This window comes from Mobula hypostoma, chromosome 3 (genome assembly GCF_963921235.1).
Source record: "Mobula hypostoma chromosome 3, sMobHyp1.1, whole genome shotgun sequence".
Classification (NCBI taxonomy): domain Eukaryota; kingdom Metazoa; phylum Chordata; class Chondrichthyes; order Myliobatiformes; family Myliobatidae; genus Mobula; species Mobula hypostoma.
The window spans coordinates 1,912,334-1,931,753 of NC_086099.1; the positions used below are offsets into that span (position 1 = coordinate 1,912,334).

Here is a 19,420-nt window from a genome sequence, read left to right on the forward strand (position 1 = left end):
TTCATTGAGGATATAATGAATTCAGCGGATGAGGGGAAATGGGTGAATGTTGTACAGTTGGACTTCCAGAGGCGTCAATAAAGCTGTCGCATAAAAGATGAAGGTACATAAAGTGGAGGTAATGCATTAGCATGGATAGAGGATGGGTAAGACAAATACAATGCACAGTTGGGATAAATGGGTGGTTCTCTGTTTGCAGGCTGTGGTGAGTGGAGCGATGCAACTGTTCATAATATACAGTAACGATTTCAAAGAGGGGTCAGAGTGCAGCACACCTACATTTGCTGATGACTCTGAATTGAGTGGAAAACAGATTGTGTCGAGAATACACAGAGTCTGCAGAGAGCTAATGATAGGCTACATGAGTGGGCAAGGATCTAGCAGATGGAGTACCATATTGGCAGATGCAAGGTCATCCACATTGGGAATAAAAGTAGAAGATCAAATTATTATTTAAATGGTGAAAGAATGTAGTATGCCATAAGACCATAAGACATAGGAGCAGAATTAGGTCATCTGGCCTATTGAGACTGCTCCACCATTCAATCATGGCTGATCCTTTTTTCCTCTCCTCAGCCCCACTCCCTGTTCTTCTCCCCACAACCTTTGAAGTTGTGTCCAATCAAGAACCTATCAAGATTTGCCTGAAATACATCCAACGTCCTGGCCTCCGCACCTGCCTGTGGTAATAAATTCCATAAATTCACCACCTAAAGAAATTTCTCTGCATCACTGTATTAAATTTTGAGACTATTTTGAGACTACGCCCTCTACTTCCAAACTACCCCACCACAGGAAACATCCCTTCCACATCCACTCTGACTACATTCAAAAGGTTTCAATGAAATTCACCCACCCACCTGCATCCTTCTAAATTGGAATGCGTACAGGCTCAGAGCCACCCAACCTGCCAGTTAACCTTCAGACTGTTCTACACAAGGACTCCACATCTCTCTCCATCTCAATTTTTTGGATTTTCTCCCCATTTACAAAATAGTCTGCACATTTATTTCCACTACCAAAGTGCATAACCATGTATTTTCCAACATTGTATTTCATGTACCATTTTCTTGCCCGTTCTCCAAAGTTTTCTGTCTTTCTGCACCCTACCTGTTTCCTCAACACTTCCTGTCCCTCCACCAATCTTCGTATCATCTGCAAACTTCACAACAAAGCCATCTATTCCATCATCTAATTAATCCGTATACAGCATAAAAAGAAGTGGTCCCAACACCGACCCCTGCGGAACACCACTAGTCAATGGCAGCCAATCAGAAAAGGATCCTTTTATACCCACTCAACGCCGTCTACCAATAAGTCAATGATATAACTAGACCAATAACTGAAATACCATGTGCTCATAACTTGGTAAGCAGCCTCATGTGTGGCACTGTGCCCAAGGTCTTCTGAAAGCCCAAATCCTCACTCTCTTTTGTTTTTACATTAGCTTTGACATCCCTTGTTGTACTATTGTGCCATCTGAGTATTTCTTTGATTTTGGAATACATCAATCATGCACCTGCCTCATTTTCCCTAGAAACTCAGGCCATTGCTGCTCTGCTGACATCCCTGACAGCATCTCCTTCCAATTTACTTCAGCCAACTCCTCTCTCATACCACTGTAATTTCCTTTACTCCACTGAAATACTGCTACGTCAGACTTTACTTTCTCCCAATCAAATTTCAAGTTGAACTCAATCATATTGTGTATGGTGCAAAAGGACTTGGGAGTGTTTGGGTGTGAATCACAGAAGGTTGATCTCCAGATGCAACAGTGTATTAACTAGGCAAATGGAATGTTGGCCTTCATTGCTATAGGGATTGAAGTTAAGAGCAGGGAGATTCTGTTGCAACTATATAGCATACTGATGAGGCCACACCTGGAGTACTATGTGCAGTTCTGGTCTCCTTACTTGAGAAAAGATATACCAACTTTGGAAGGGGTGCAGAGAAAGTTCACCAAACTGAATCCTGAAATGAGTCAGTCCATGAGGAGAGATTGACTTGTCTGGAATTATATTGCTCGAATTCAGAGGAATGAGAGGGAATCTTATAGAAACTAGGGGACAAAGCTTCAAGATTCAGCGGAATAGATGTAGGATGGAAATGATGAGTGCTTTTCCCAGAGAATAGTCAATCTGTGAAATTCTCTGCTCAAGGAGGTAGTAGAGTCTCAGTAAATACACTTAAGACACAAGTAGTGGTTTTTTTTTGCAACGCAAGGGAATTCTGGATCATGGGGAAAAAGCAGGTAGATGGAGCTGAGTCCATGGCCAGATCAGCCATCATCTTATTGAATAGCAGAGCAGGCTCGACAGACAACTCCTATTCCTATTACACCTCCTCTACATATCAAGCAGGAACATTTCTGTTCCTGTTCATCTTCCTCCAATCTTCACACCTCATCTCATATGCCTCACCTCTCTATTTGCCATCATCAGTCACTCACTTGCCACCAATCCCTAACTCCACACTCCCACCACTCCCCACCCACCTTTATACCCCTTCACATTAGTCCACCTCCGATTCCTGCCTCACTGTTCTCCTTATTGGCTGTCTTCCCTCTTAGCCCCAATGCAGCGTTTTGACCAAAAATGTGGGAAATTCTTCTTCTCCCACAGAGGCTGCTCGACCCACTGAGTTCTTCCAGCAGATTGCTTTGTTGATTCTTCCACTCTCCACCCACAGAAAGGACCATTTATAATCAAGCATTGAGCAGCAATTTTAAACAAAGTGATTGAGAAACTAACATGCTAGAATGTCAGAATTCAGAGAGGGATACCCACCTTGAACAAGGTATAACTGTGCGATTGTCATCTTCAGTTCAAATGCATTTTCTGGGTGTTGTTCCAAGAAATCCTTCAAATCAAAATACATCGGAATTACTGATATTAACTCATGGTTCTCACACAGCAACGTTCAAGAACACAGTAAAGTTCAATATTTTAAAAACCAGATACAGAGGCACTGGAGAGGTTGCAGAAAAAATATAGAAGGATGATATTAGAAATGCAAAGATGTATATAGAACCATAGAAAACCTACAGCACAATACAGGCCCTTTGGCCCACAAAGTTGTGCCAGACATGTCCCTACCTTAGAAATTACTAGGCTTCCCATAGCCCTCTATTTTTCTAAGCTCCATGTACCTGTCCAAAAGTCTCTTAAAAGACCCACCTCCACCACTGTTGCCAGCAGCCCATTCCACGCACTCACCACTCTCTGAGTAAAAAACTTACCCCTGACATCTTCTCTGTACCTACTCCCCAGCACCTTAAACCTGTGTCCTCTTGTGGCAACCATTTCAGCCCTGGGAAAAAGCCTCTGACTATCCACATGATCAATGCCTCTCATCATCTTATACACCTCTATCAGGTCACCTCTCATTCTCCATCGCTCCAAGGAGAAAGGGCCGAGTTCACACAACCTATTCTCACAAGGCATGCTCCCCAATACAGGCAACATCCTTGTAAATCTCCTCTGCACCCTTTCTATGGCTTCCACATTCTTCCTGTAGTGAGGCGACCAGAACTGAGCACAGTACTCCAAGTGTGGTCTGACCAGGGTCCTATATAGCTCTAACATTACCTCTCAGCTCCTAAATTCAATTCCACAATTGATGAAGGCCAAAGCGCCGTATGCTTTCTTAACCACAGAGTCAACCTGCGCAGCTGCTTTGAGCGTCCTATGGACTCAGACCCCAAGATCCTTCTGATCCTCCACACTGTCAAGAGTCTTACCATTAATACTATATTCTGCCATCATATTTGACCTACCAGAATGAACCACCTCACACTTATCTGGGTTGAACTCCATCTGCCACTCTCAGCCCAGTTTTGCATCCTATCAATGTCCCGCTGTAACCTCTGACAGCCCTCCACACTATCCACAACACCGCCAACCTTTGTGTCATCAGCAAACTTACTAACCCACTTCCTCATCCAGGTCATTTATAAAAATCTCGAAGAGTAAAGATCCCAGAACAGATCCCTGAGGCACACCACTGGTGACCAACCTCCATGCAGAATATGACATGTCTACAACCACTCTTTGCCTTCTGTGGGCAAACCAGATCTGGATCCACAAAGCAATTTCCCCTTGATCCCATGCCTCCTTACTTTCTCAATAAGCCTTACATGGGGTACCTTATCAAATGCCTTGCTAAAATCCATAAACACTACATCTACGCTCTTCCTTCATCAATGTGTCTAGTCACATCCTAAAAAAATTCAATCAGGCTCGTAAGGCATGACCTGACTTTGACAAAGCCATGCTGACTATTCCTAATCATATTATACCTCTCCAAATGTTCATAAATCCTGCCTCTCAGGATCTTCTCCATCAACTCACCAACCACTGAAGTAAGACTCACTGGTCTATAATTTCCTGGGCTATCTCTACTCCCTTTCTTGAATAAGGGAACGACATCCGCAACCCTCCAATCCTCCGGAACCTCCTCCATCCCCATTGATGATGCAAAGATCATTGCCAGAGGCTCAGCAATCTTCTCCCTCGCCTCCCACAGTAGCCTGGGGTACATCTCATCCAGTCCTGGCGACTTATCCAACTTGATGCTTTCCAAAAGCTCCAGCACATCCTCTTTCTTAATATCTACATGCTCAAGCTTTTCAGTCTGCTGCAAGTCAGCACTACAATCACCAAGATCCTTTTCCATAGTGAATACTGAAGTATTCATTAGGTACCTCTGGTTCCATACACACTTTTCCACTGTCACACTTGATAGGTCCTTATTCTTTCACGTCTTAACCTCTTGCTCTTCACATACTTGTAGAATGCCTTGGGGTTTTCCTTCATCCTGCCCGCCAAGGCCTTCTCATGGCCCCTTCTGGCTCTCCTAATTTCCTTCTTAAGCTCCTTCCTGTTAGCCTTATAATCTTCCAGATCTCTAACATTACCTAGCTCTCTGAACCTTTTGTAATCTTTTCTTTTTTTTTGACTAGATTTATTAAAGCCTTTATACACTACCATTCCTGTACCCTACCATAACTTCCCTGTCTCATTGGAACGTACCTGTGCAGAACTTCACACAAATATCCCCTGAACATTTGCCACATTTCTTCCACACTTCTTCCACACTTTTCCCTGAGAATATCTGTTTCCAATTTAAGCTTCCAATTTCCTGCCTGATAGCCTCATAATTCCCCTTACTCCAATTAAACGCTTCTCTAACTTGTCTGTTCCTATCTCTCTCCAATGATATTGTAAAGGAGATAGAATTATGATCACTATCTCCAAAATGCTCTCCCACTGAGAGATCTGACATCTGACCAGGTTCGTTTCCCAATACCAAATCAAGTACAGCCTCTCCTCTTGTAGGCTTATCTACATATTGTGTCAAGAAACCTTCCTGAACACACCTAACAAACTCCACCTCATCTGGACCCCTTGCTCTAGGGAGATGCCAGTCAATATTTGGGAAATTAAAATCTCCTATCACGACAACTCTGTTATTATTACACCTTTCCAGGATCTGTTTCCCTATCTGATCCTCGATATCCCTGTTACTATTGGGCAGCCTATAAAAAACACCCAGTAAAGTTATTGACCCCTTCCTGTTCCCAACCTCCACCCACAGAGACTCTGTAGACAATCCCTCCATGACATCCACCTTTTCTGCGGCCGTGACACTATCTCTGATTAACAGTGCCACGCCCCCACCTCTTTTGCCTCCCTCCCTGTCCTTTCTGAAACATCTAAAACCCAGCACTTGAAGTAACCATTCTTGTCCCTGAGCCATCCAAGTCTCTGTAATGGCCACCACATCGTATCTCCAACTACTGATCCACGCTCTAAGCTCATCCGCTTTGTTCACAACACTCCTTGCATTAAAATAGATGCATCTCAAACCTTTGGTCTGAGCGCAACCCTTCTCTATCACCTGCCTATCCTCCCTCTCGCACTGTCTCCAAGCTTTCTCTATTTGTGAGCCAACCTCCTCTTCCCCAGTCTCTTCAGTTTGGTTCCCACCCCCCAACAATTCTAGTTTAAACTCTCCCCAGTAGCCTTAGCAAACCTCCCCCCCAGGATATTGGTCCCGCTCGGATTCAAGTGCAACCCGTCCTTTTTGTACAGGTCACACCCGCCCCAAAAGAGATCCCAACGATCCAGAAATCTGAATCCCTGCCCCCTGCTCCAATCCCTCAGCCACACATTTATCTTCCACCTCATTCTATTCCTGTACAGGCAGTAATCCCAAGGTTACTATCTTTGCAGTCCTGTCTCTCAATTTCCTTCCTAACTCCCTGTAGTCTGTTTTCAGGACTTCTTCTGTTTTCCTACCTATGTCATTGGTAACAATATGTACCACGACCTCTGGCTGTTCTCCCTCCCGCTGCAGGATATCTTGAACGCAATCTGAAACATCCCAGACCCTGGCCCCTGGGAGGCAAACTACCATCCAAGTTTCTTTTCTGCGTCCACAGAATCGCCTGTCTGACCCCTAACTATAGAGTCCCCTATCACTACTGCCTTTCTCTTCATTTCCCCACCCTTCTGAGCCACAGGGCCAGACTCTGTGCCAGAGGTACAGCCACTGTTGCTTCCCCCAGGTAGACTGTCCCCCCCCCCAACGGTACTCAAACAGTAGTACTTATTGTCAAGGGGTACAGCCACAGGGGTGCTCTCTGGTACCTGACTCTTCCTATTCCCCCCCCTGACTGTGACCCACTTGTCTGTCTCCCCTGGCCCTGGTGTGACCACCTGCCTATAGCTCCTCTCTGTCACCTCCTCACTCTCCCTGACCAGGCGACTGTCATCAAGCTGCATCTCCAGTTCCCTAACTCGGTCCCTCACATATCAGAGAACAAACCAAGTGGGTCTCTTTTCTCATATCAAAAATTTGATATGCCTATGAATTCAGTGCTGGGCCATCAGCTTTGAGCTTGGCTGGATTTTTCATTTGTCCTCAATCATCCTCAGGCTGTAACTACAGTGGTGAATTTCATTACTGACAAACTGCCTTGCTGAAAGGTGGATAATGTTTTCCACAGTCCTGTCATGGATTTTTATTGTTAGAAAGTCGTGTTCAATAGAATCAGAATCAGAATCGGAATCCTTTATTATTGCCAAGTATGTGGACACATACAGGGAATTTGCTGCCGGTTTCCGAGCTCTCGCTGTACAGAATCAAAAAGCAAACAATAGTGCAAATAATCGTGAACTATATACAATGAGGTATACCTGTGTATGTACAGGTGGACTTGGTTTATAATAGACTAAAATTCAAGTGTTCATAAGACTGATGGCATACGGAAAGAAACTGTTCTTGTACCTATTTGTCCTGACATACAGTGATCTAAAGCGCCTACCAGAAGGAAGGAGTTGGAACAGGTGATGTCCAGGGTGTGATGGGTCTACAATGATGCTGCTTGCTCACTTCCTGACTCTAGATGCATACAAGTCCTGGATCGAGGGCAGCTTCACACCAATAATCCTTCCCGCAGCCCTGACGGTTCTTTGGAGTCTATTCTTGTCTTGTTTGGTAGCTGATCCAAACCAGACAGTGATGGACGAACAGAGAGCAGACTGGATTATTCCTGAGTAGAATTGAATCAGCAGCTCCTGAGGGAGGTTGCACTTCCTGAGTTGACGTAGGAAATACAAGCTCTGCTGAGCCTTTTTGATAAGAGTGTCCGCATTGGGTGTCCACTTCAGGTCCTGGGAGATTGTGTCACCCAGAAACCTGAAGGTCTCCACAGCAGACACAATACTGTTGAGCATAGTGAGTGGGGGGAGTATTGGGGGGCTCCTCCTGAAGTCCACTGTCATCTCCACAGTCTTGAGCGTATTTAGCTCCAGATTGTTCTGACCACACCAGAGGGCCAGCCGTTCCACCACCCATCTGTGTGTAGACTCATCACCGTCTCGGATAAGGCCAATGACAGTTGTGTCGTCTGCAAACTTCAGGAGTTTAACAGATGGATGCTGTGAGGTGCAGTCATTAGTTTAAAGGGAGAAGAGCAGTGGGGAGAGCACACATCCCTGGGGGGCACCGGTACTGATTGTCTGGGTGCTAGAAATGATGCTCTCCAGCCTCACTTGCTGCACCCTGTCAGTCAGGAAGCTTGTGATCCACTGACAGATGGCGGGGGAGACAGTGAGCTGGGTGAGTTTGGAGTGGAGGATTTCTGGGATGATGGTGTTGAACACCGAACTGAAGTCAACAAACAGGACCCTCACAGAAGTTCCTGGGTTGTCGAGGTGTTGTAGTATGTAATGCAGTCCCAGGCTGACTGCATCATCCACTGACCTATTTGCCCGATAAGCAAACTGCAGGGGGTCCTGCAGGGGGCCTGTGATGTCCTTCAGGTGAGCCAGCACTAGTCTCTCAAAGGACTTCATGACCATAGAGTCAGCAGGTTGACAGAAAATCTTTGCCATGCCAATGTTGAATGACCACAGCAAACCTCCGAGGTAAAGAATTCCAAAGTTTTATCAGCCACTGAGAAGAAATTTCTCATCCCAGTCCCACATGTGTTACTCCTTAATCTGAAAGTATGAATCCAAGGCTCAACCAGTTATGTTTCTATCAGATCTCTTTTCATTTTTCTGAGTTCTGGAGAGTACAGTCCCAATCTACATAATGTTTTTTTATTGCGGTTAATTGGGGGGGGTCATTGATTTCCATATGGTAATGTATCGATTGCTGTTGTTACTTTTCTTTTCTCCATTTCTCGCAAGAGACCTTCCATAGATATAGGCTCTTAAGTTGCTCAGGGTGATTATCTCCTGAAAAGCATGCTAGGTTTCATAGAATGAAGTCACATTCAAAGTTTACAAGGATGGGATATGTGCAATGGTAATTGTCTTGAAAGTGTTTTGAAGCAGTGAATGAGAGCAACATCTTGCAGAGCAGCAGCCATTTGAAAAATTCAAGTCTCAACAGGAGTGAGCCACTGTTATGAAGTAGCGAGTGACAAGAGAAACATCTTGCAGAGCAGGAGCCATTTGAAGCCTGCAAATTCATTGGGAGTGAGTTTGTTTTGAAGTAGCGAGTAAGGATGTTCTCTGGCAAGGCTCTGATTGGTAAGTGGGAAGCCTTCAAAGGAGAAATTTTGAGAGTGTAGAGCTTGTATGTTCCTCGTGAACGCAGCAGGCCAGGCAGCATCTCTAGGAAGAGGTACAGTCGACGTTTCGGGCCTAGTGATGCTGCCTGGCCTGCTGCGTTCTCAGCGACTTTGATGTGTGTTGCTTGAATTTCCAGCATCTGCAGAATTCCTCGTGTTTGTGTTTGTATGTTCCTGTCAGGATTAAAGGCAAAGTGAATAGGAATAAGGAACCTTGGTTCTCAAGGGATATTGCAACTCTGATAAAGCAGAAGAGAGCGTTGTATGACATGTATAGGAAACAGGGAGTAAATAAGGTGCTTGAGGAGTATAAAAAGTGCAAGAAAATACTTGAGAAGGAAATCAGGAGGGCTAAAAGAAGACATGAGCTTTTACAGGCATATTAAGAGCAAAAGGATTGTAAGGGATAAAATTGGTCCTCTTGAAGATCAGAGTGGTCGGCTATGTGCGGAACCAAAAGAAATGGGGGAGATCTTAAATAGGTTTTTTGCGTCTGTATTTACTAAGGAAACTGGCATGAAGTCTATGGAATTAAGGGAAACAAGTAGTGAGATCATGGAAACTGTACAGATCGAAAAGGAGGAAGTGCTTGCTGTCTTGAGGAAAATTAAAGTGGATAATTCCCCGGGACTTGACAGGGTGTTCTCTCGGACCTTGAAGGATACTAATGTTGAAATTGCAGGGGCCCTGGCAGAAATATTTAAAATGTCGCTGTCTACAGGTGAGGTGCCGGAGGATTGGAGAGTGGCTCATGTTGTTCCGTTGTTTAAAAAAGGATCGAAAAGTAATCCGGGAAATTATAGGCCGCTAAATTTGACGTCGGTAGTGGGTAAGTTATTGGAGGGAGTACTAAGAGACAGAATCTACAAGCATTTGGAGAGACAGGGACTTATTAGGGACAGTCAACATGGCTTTGTGCATGGTAGGTCATGTTTGACCAATCTATTGGAGTTTTTCGAGGAGGTTACCAGGAAAGTGGATGAAGGGAAGGCAGTGGATATTGTCTACATGGACTTCAGTAAGGCCTTTGACAAGGTCCTGCATGGGAGGTTAATTAGGAAAATTCAGTCGCTAGGTATACATGGAGAAGTGGTAAATTGGATTAGACATTGGCTCAATGGAAGAAGCCAAAGAGTGGTAGTAGAGAATTGCTTCTCAGAGTGGAGGCCTGTGACTAGTGGTGTGCCACAGGGATCAGTGCTGGGTCCATTGTTATTTGTCATCTATATCAATGATCTGGATGATAATGTGGTAACTTGGATCAGCAAATTTGCTGATGATACAAAAACTGGAGGTGTAGTGGACAGTGAGGAAGGTTTTCAAAGCTTGCAGAGGGACTTGGACCAGCTGGAAAAATGGGCTGAAAAATGGCAGATGGAGTTTAATACAGACAAGTGTGAGGTATTGCACTTTGGAAGGATAAACCAAGGTAGAACATACAGGGTAAATGGTAAGGCACTGAGAAGTGCAGTAGAACAGAGGGATCTGGGAATACAGACACAAAATTCCCTAAAAGTGTCGTCACAGGTAGATAGGGTCGTAAAGAGAGCTTTTGGTACATTGGCCTTTATTAATCAAAGTATCGAGTATAAGAGCTGGAATGTTGTGATGAGGTTGTATAAGGCATTGGTGAGGCCGAATCTGGAGTATTGTGTTCAGTTTTGGTCACCAAATTACAGGAAGGATATAAATAAGGTTGAAAGAGTGCAGAGAAGGTTTACAAGGATGTTGCGGGGACTTGAGAAACTCAGTTACAGAGAAAGGTTGAATAGGTTAGGACTTTATTCCCTGGAGCGTAGAAGAATGAGGGGAGATTTGATAGAGGTAGATAAAATTATGACGGGTATAGATAGAGTGAATGCAAGCAGGCTTTTTCCACTGAGGCAAGGGGAGAAAAAAACCAGAGGACATGGGTTAAGGGTGAGGGGGGAAAAGTTCAAAGAGAACATTAGGGGGGGCTTCTTCACACAGAGAGTGGTGGGAGTATGGAATGAGCTGCCAGACGAGGTGGTAAATGCAGGTCCTTTTTTAAGATTTAAGAATAAATTGGACAGATTCATGGATGGGAGGTGTATGGAGGGATATGGTCCGTGTGCAGGTCAGTGGGACTAGGCAGAAAATGGTTCGGCACAGCCAAGAAGGGCCAAAAGACCTGTTTCTGTGCTGTAGTTTCTATGGTTTCTACCTGTGAAGCAACTTTCAGGGATCTGTGGACATGTACCCCCAGATCACTCTGCTCCTCCACATGATCAAGTATCCTGCCATTTACTTTGTACTCTGCCTTGGAGTTTATCCTTCCAAAATGTACCACCTCACACTTCTCTGGGTTGAACTCCATCTGCCACTTCTCAGCCCACTTCTGCATCCTATCAATGTCTCTCTGCAATCTTTGACAATCCTCTACACCATCCACAACACCACCAACCTTTATGTCGTCTGCAAACTTGCCAACCCACCCTCCTTCCCCCACATCCAGATTGTTAATAAAAATCACGAAAAGTAAAGGTCCCAGAACCGATCCTTGTGGGACACCACTAGTCACAACCCTCCAATCCGAATATACTCCCTCCACCACGACGTTTTCTGTAGGCAAGCCAATTCTGAATCCGCCTGGCCAAACTTCCCTGGATCCCATGCCTTCTGACTTTCTGAATAAGCCTACCATGTGGAACCTTGTCAAATACCTTACTAAAATCCATATAGATCACATCCACCGAACTACCCTCATCTATATGCCTGGTCACCTCCTCAAAGAACTCTATCAGGCTTGTTAGATACGATCTGCCCCTCACAAAGCCATGCTGACTGTCCCTGATCAGACCATGATTCTCTAAATGCCCACAGATCCTATCTCTAAGAATCTTTTCCAACAGCTTTCCCACCACAGACGTAAGGCTCACTGGTCTATAATTACCCGGACAATCCCTCCTACCTTCTTTGGACAAGGGGACAACATTCACCTCCCTCCAATCCTCCGGTACCATTCCCGTGGACAACGAGGACATAAAGATCCGAGCCAGAGGCTCAGCAATCTCTTCCCTCGCCTCGTGGAGCAGCCTGGGGAATATTCCGTCAGGCCCCGGGGATTTATCTGTCCTAAGGTATTTTAACAACTCCAACATCTCCTCTCCCTTAATATCAACATGCTCCAGAACATCAACCTCACTCATATTGTCCTCACCATCAAGTTCCCCCTCATTGGTGAATACTGAAGAGAAGTATTCATTGAGGACCTCACTCACTTCCACAGCCTCCAGGCACATCTTCCCACCTTTACCTCTAATCGGTCCTACCTTCACTCCTGTCATCCTTTTTTTCTTCACATAATTGAAGAATGCCTTGGGGTTTTCCTTTACCCTACTTGCCAAGGCCTTCTCATGCCCCCTTCTTGGTCTCCTCAGCCCCTTCTTAAGCTCCCTTCTTGCTACCCTATATTCCTCAATAGACCCATCTGATTCTTGCTTCCTAAACCCCATGTATGCTGCCTTCCTCCACCTGACTAGATTTTCCACCTCACTTGTCACTCATGGTTCCTTCACCCTACCATTCTTTATCTTCCTCACCAGGACAAATTTATCCCTAACATCCTGCAAGAGATCCCTAAACATTGACCACATGTCCATAGTACATTTTTCTTGCAAAAACATCATCCCAATTCACATACGCAAGTTCTAGCCTTATAGCCTCAAAATTTGCCCTTCCCCGATTAAAAATTTTCCTGTTCTCTCTGATTCTATCCTTTTCCATGATAATGCTAAAGGCCAGGGAGCGGTGGTCACTGTCCCCCAGATGCTCATCCACTGAGAGATCTGTGACCTGACCCAGTTCATTACCTAGTACTAGATCTAGTATGGCATTCCCCCCAGTCGGCCTGTCCACATTCTGTAACAGGAATCCGTCCTAGACACATTTAACAAACTCTGCCCCGTCTAAACCATTGGAACTAATCAGATGCCAATCAATATTAGGGAAGTTAAAGTCACCCATGATAACAACCCTGTTATTTTTCCACCTTTCCAAAATCTGCCTCCCAATCTGCTCCTCTGTATCTCTGCTGCTACCAGGGGGCCTATAGAATACCCCCAATAGAGTAACTGCTCCCTTCCTGTTCCTGACTTCTACCCAGACTGACTCAAAAGAGGATCTTGCTACATTACCCACCCTTTCTGGAGCTGTAATAGTATCCCTGACCAGTAATGCCACCCCTCCTCCCCTTTCCCCCCCTCTCTATCCCTTTTAAAGCACTGAAATCCAGGAATATTGAGAATCCATTCCTGCCCTGGTGCCAGCCAAGTCTCTGTAATGAGTGAGTCTGGGCTGGTATCAGTTTAATATAATGAGTGAGTGAGTCTGGGCTGGTATCAGTTTAATGTAATGAGTGAGTGAGTCTGGGCTGGTATCAGTTTCATTGAAGTGGAAGTCACATCAGCTGCCAAATAGGATGATCTCGTATCATCCCTCAACACCAGTTCTTTGGCCAGGAAAGCACAGCAGCATCTCCACATTCGAAGAAGATGGAGGCAAATGAGGCTCCTTTAAACCCCCCCCCACCAACATTTAAACTATTTTTTTCTTCTTTTTTCAAACAGGAGAACCATCAACATTGTTCTAACCAGCTGTATCACCATCTAGTCGGGGAATTGCAAGGCATCTGATGCAAGTCCTACAAAGGATTGTGAGGACTGCTGAGAAGATTGTCGGAGTCTCTCTTCCACCCATTAGAGATACTTATCGGGACGCTACATACGCAGGGCCCTTAGCTTTGTTCATGATCCCTCCCATCTGTCTAACAATCTCTTTGACTCCTTCCCATTAGGGCAAGGACTGTTAGAATGAGAAACAGCTTCTTCCTCCAGACAGTAAGACTATTGACCTCCCTGCCACCACTCAGGTCTCATCACGAATGAAGCACCAGTAGTGTTATAGTACATGCACATTATTACTTATGAATTTATCTGAAGTAATATTACTTTGTGCGTGAATTATATGTACGGTGTTGTACATCTTGGTGCAGAGGAATGCTCTCCTGTTTGCCAGCACACAGGTGTACTGCTGAATGACAATAAATGTGAACTTGATTATGAACCTTTGGTTATTGATCATGCAAGTCAACCACGTGGATGAACAGTGCATGCTTCATTAGCTGGAGGGACCGAGAACAGGATCCACAAAAACTTGAAATGAGTAAAACACCTTTTAATGGAACTCAGTAATCTGGGATACAAGAATTACACGTAGTAATCAAATATTCTTGTCTTATTAAAACTACAGCATTACAGATCTAACGAGAACAACACCTGAAATTCACAATATTGACTCAACCTGGCTTACCTCCAACAGCTGAATAGCTTTCGAATGCTGCTTCTCTCGACACATCTGTGCTGCCTGAATTAACACTGGTAGTGGAGTCTCCGGGTTCTGCTTCTGCAAGCCTAGCGTCAGCTTTCGACATTGGTCAGCCTAAGAACAAAATAAACCCTTGTACTTACTTCCACAAATTACTCTGCAAGTAGATCAGCACCTACTTGAGTTCATAAAATTTAAAAAGGTTGTTGAATTCTGTTCTGGGTCCTTTTTGTTAACAATAAGACTATAAGACATAGGTGCAAAATTAAGCCAACTGGCCCTTAACAAGAGGAAGTTTTGAGGAGACCTAAACAGCAGATTCTGGAAAGATTGCATGCAAACAAAATAATTAATAATTGTATCACCTGATTAAGTATCACCTTTGTTATGCTTAGCAATTCCAAAACATTAAACTAATTCAATGGAGTGCAAAATGCAGGTCTAACTTTGTGCTTACTTTAAGCGAGGTGCACATGTATCATTTGGGAGCATGATGATGGATGCAATTCAACATATTTATACATATAACTCATAATGAATTAATTAAACAAATAAGAATGCTTAATCAAACAAAATATATACAGGATTACTCAAATATTACCAAAATATTAAATAGGCAATACTCTTCTCTGCTTAGCTATAAATTCTGATTCAACGTAGAATGCATCTCAACTATATACACAGTATATTACATAATGCAGCTACAATATACAGACACCCACCGTATAGTAAAATTTTAAATTGCCCCATTCAGGCGTAAAGATTTAATCGCTGTGGAGGATTTCTTATTCTTATGGGATAACGTCTCTTTTGACAAGGGGGATCAATCTGGTTGGCAGGTGAACCTCGTGGCTGTGAAACAGTATCAGGTTCCGGAGCCTCGCCACAGTGGCTGTAGAAACTGACTCAGAGACTGCTGGAAGAGATTCTAACAGCGACAGTGACAGCCACAGCCACCTTCTTCTGATTTCCTCAGCTTTGCTCTTTGGATCTACTTTGACCCTTACTTCTATCCAAGTTATGGCTTCTTTCTCTCTTGTTCCTGCTTCTTCTTTGTATCTTGACCTTGGGAAGGTGCATTTAGTTCACTGAGTCTTGTCTTATTAATCCTTCTATTGCTCCCTTTATGATCAGACCTCTCCTCTTGCTTCCATTGTCATCAGACAAATCTTTTGTTTTTGTATCTCCACTGATTCCTTTCTTTTTGGTCTTTGCATCTACTTTTAAAAGCAACTTTTCATATCCCACTTGAAATTCATGCAATAACCTTAATGCACGCAGAATAGATTCTGGTTCTTTATACTCACAAAAGCTGACTGCTTGCAACTTTCATGCAGTTCCTTGAACTCTCTTCCAGCTTAAAACCAAGCTACATTTTGCACGTAACTGCCTGAATAACATATCAGAAGCTTTTGCAGATATGGTGCCTACAAAAACCATTGTAGTCAGACCGGGGCTTTCATCACTTTCAGAATTCCTCTGAGCAGCATGGTGCTTCCTTGGGCCTATCTGCTTTCCAACCAGAGGCACAGAGGTTGGCACCAATATCTGTTTGTCCTCTGTTGGGCAACGGGTTCATGGTGTTCAGCACGGAGACAATTGCGGCATCATCCAGTAGCTTTCTCAATTCCCTATCAGTTGGCTTCAACGCAAGGGATGTCATATGCAAACAGTCAATGGAAACAGGGAGTTCGGAAGGAAGCAGAGAAGCAGGACCACAAGGGTAGTAATCTCGAGATTGCTGCCGTGCCACATGACAGTGAGGATAGGAATAAAATGAGGTGGCAGATAAATGTGTGGCTGAAGAATTGGAGCAGGGGGCAAAGGTTCAGATTCCTGGATCATTGGGACCACTTCTGGGGCGGGTGTGACCAGTAAAAAAGGGATGGGCTGCACGTGAATCGGAGGGGGACCAAGACATTTGCAGGCAGGTTTACTAGAGCTCTTGGGAGTGGTTTAAACTATATGGCAAGGGGATGGGAACTAGTATGATAGAGCTGAGGTTGAGCCAGCAGGTTTACAAGTAGATGATAGGTGTAAGGAAGGACAAACCAATGATTAGGTACAAATACAGACAGAGCAGAGTGTTAAATTGTAGCACGACTCAAGGTGCTGTATTTAAGTGAACGTAGCATTCGGAATAAGGTGGACAACTCGTGGTACAATCAGCGATTGGTCAGTATGACACTGTGGGCATCACTGAGTCGTGGCTGAAACAAGGCCATACTTGGGAGCTTAACATCAAAGGATATATTTTGTATTGAAAGGACAGGCAGGAAGGCATAGGCTGTGGTGTGGCTCTGATCGTAAGAGACGGAATTACATCTTTAGAAAGAGGTGACATAGGGTCCGAGATTGTTGAACCTTTCATAGTGGAGTTAAGAAATTGCAAGGGTAAAAAGACCATTATGGGAATCGTATATAGGCCTCCAAATAGCAGCCAAGATGTGGGGTTGCAATTGCAAAGAGAACTGGAAAAGGCATGTAATCAGGTAATGACACAATTGTCATGGGATACTTCAATATGCAAGGGTATTGAGAACATCAGGTTGGTGTCGGATTGCATGTACTTACTTTAGAAATTACCAAGGGTTACTCATAGCCCTCTATTTTTCTGACCTCCATGTCCCTTATCCTGGAGTCTCTTAAAAGACCCTGTCATATCCACCTCCATCACCGGCAGCCCATTCCACACACTCATCACTCTCCGCATAAAAAACTTACCTCTGACATCTCCTCTGTACCTACTTCCAAGCACCTTAAAACTGTGCCCCCTTGTGATAGCCATTTCAGCCCTGGGAAAAAGCCTCGGAGGGTCCACAATCAAGTTTTTGAGTGTATTTTTTGACATGCCAAATCTCTTCAAACTCCTAATAAAGTATAGGCACTGTCTTGCGTTCTTTATAACTACATTGATATGTTGGGACCAAGTTAGATCCTCAAAGATTTTGACACCCAGGCACTTGAATCTGCTCACTCTATCCACTTCTGATCCCTCTATGAGGGTTGGTATGTGTTCCTTCATCTTACCCTTCCTGAAGTCCACAATCAGCTCTTTCGTCTTACTGACGTTGAGTGCCAGGTTGTTGCTGCGACACCACTCCGCTAGTTAGAAACGCAGAAACACAGAGAACCTACAGCACAATTACAGGCCCTTCGGCCCACAAAGCTATGCCGAACATGTCCTTACCGTAGAAATTACCTAGGGTTACCTATAGCCCTCTATTTTTCTAAGCTTCATGTACCTACCCAGGAGTTTCTTAAAAGACCCAATGGTATCCGCCTCCACCACCATCGCCAGCAGCCCACTCCACACACTCACCACTCTCTCCGTAAAAAACTTACCCTTGACATCTCCTCTCTACCTACTTCCAAGCACCTTAAAACTGTCCTCTCATGCTAGCCATTTCAGCCCTGGGAAAAAGCCTCTGACTATCCACACGATCAATGTCTCTCATCATCTTATACACCTCTATCAGATCACCTCTCATCCTCCGTCACTCCAAGGAGAAAAGGCCGAGTTCACACAACCTATTCTCATAAGGCATGCTACCCAATCCAGGCAACATCCTTGTAAATCTCCTCTGCACCCTTTCTATGGTTTCCACATCCTTCCTGTAGTGAGGCGACCAGAACTGAGCACAGTACTCCAAGTGGGGTCTGATCAGGGTCCTACATAGCTGCAACATTACCTCTCAGCTCCTAATCTCAATCCCACGATTGATGAAGGCCAATGCACCATATGCCTTCTTAACCACAGAGTCAACCTGCACAGCAGCTTTGAGTGTCCTATGGAACTCAGACCCCATGATCCCTCTGATCCTCCACACTGCCAAGAGTCTTACCATTAATACTATATTCTGCCATCATATTTGACCTACCAAAATGAACCACCTCACACTTATCTGGGTTGAACTCCATCTGCCACTTCTCAGCCCAGTTTTACATCCTATCGATGTTCCACTTTAACTTCTGACAGCCCTCCACACTATCCACAACACCTCCAACCTTTGTGTCATCAGCAAATTTACTAACCCACCCTTCCACTTCTTGATCCAGGTCATTTATAAAAATCACAAAGAGTAAGTGTCCCAGAACAGATCCCTGAGGCACATCACTGGTCACCAACCTCCATGCAGAATATGACCTATCAACGACCATTCTTTGCCTTCTGTGGGTAAGCCAGTTCTGGATCCACAAAGCAATGTCCCCTTGGACCCCATGTCTCCTTACTTTCTCAATAAGCCTTGCATGGGATACCTTGTCAAATGCCTTGCTGAAATCCATATATACTACATCTACTGCTCTTCCTTCATCAATGTGTTTAGTCACATCCTCAAAAAATTCAACCAGGCCCTTAAGGCATGACAACAGGAATTGTGCAGATGCTGGAAATTCAAGCAACACACATCAAAGTTGCTGGTGAACGCAGCAGGCCAGGCAGCATCTGTTAGTCCTGACGAAGGGTCTCGGCCTGAAACGTCGACTGCACCTCTTCCTACAGATGCTGCCTGGCCTTAAGGCATGACCTGCCTTTCACAAAGCCATGCTGATTATTCATAATCATATTATGCCTCTCCAAATGTTCATAAATCCTGCCTCTCAGGATCTTCTCTATCAACTTACCAACCACTGAAGTAAGACTTGCTGGTCTATAATTTCCTGGGCTATCCCTACTCCCTTTCTTGAATAAGGGAACAACATCCACAACCCTCCAATCCTCCAGAACCTCTCCTGTTCTCACTGATGATGCAAAGATCATCACCTGAGGCACAGCAATCTCCTCCCTCCCGCACAGTGGCCTGGGGTACATCTCGTCTGGTCCCAGTGACTAATCCAACTTGATGCTTTCCAAAAGCTCCAGCACATCCTCTTCCTTAATATCTACATGCTCAAGCTTTTCAGTCGGCTGTAAGTCATCCCTACGGTCGCCAATAGTTGGCATATCTCACTCTTGTACGCCCTCTTGTAACCACCTAGATTCTACCA

At 44.5% G+C, this 19,420-nt stretch overlaps 1 protein-coding gene across 1 annotated transcript in view; it reads right to left on the bottom strand.

The window, feature by feature from the left end:
- The window catches only part of srp72 (signal recognition particle 72), a 135,435-nt gene that overhangs the window by 57,588 nt on the left and 58,427 nt on the right, over nt 1-19,420 (bottom strand). The window contains exons 10-11 of the mRNA XM_063042557.1: nt 14,417-14,545; nt 2,787-2,859 (exon numbers count right to left, since the gene is read on the bottom strand). Of these exons, the coding sequence (XP_062898627.1) occupies nt 2,787-2,859; nt 14,417-14,545 (202 nt within the window). The remainder of the gene's footprint in view (nt 1-2,786; nt 2,860-14,416; nt 14,546-19,420) is intronic.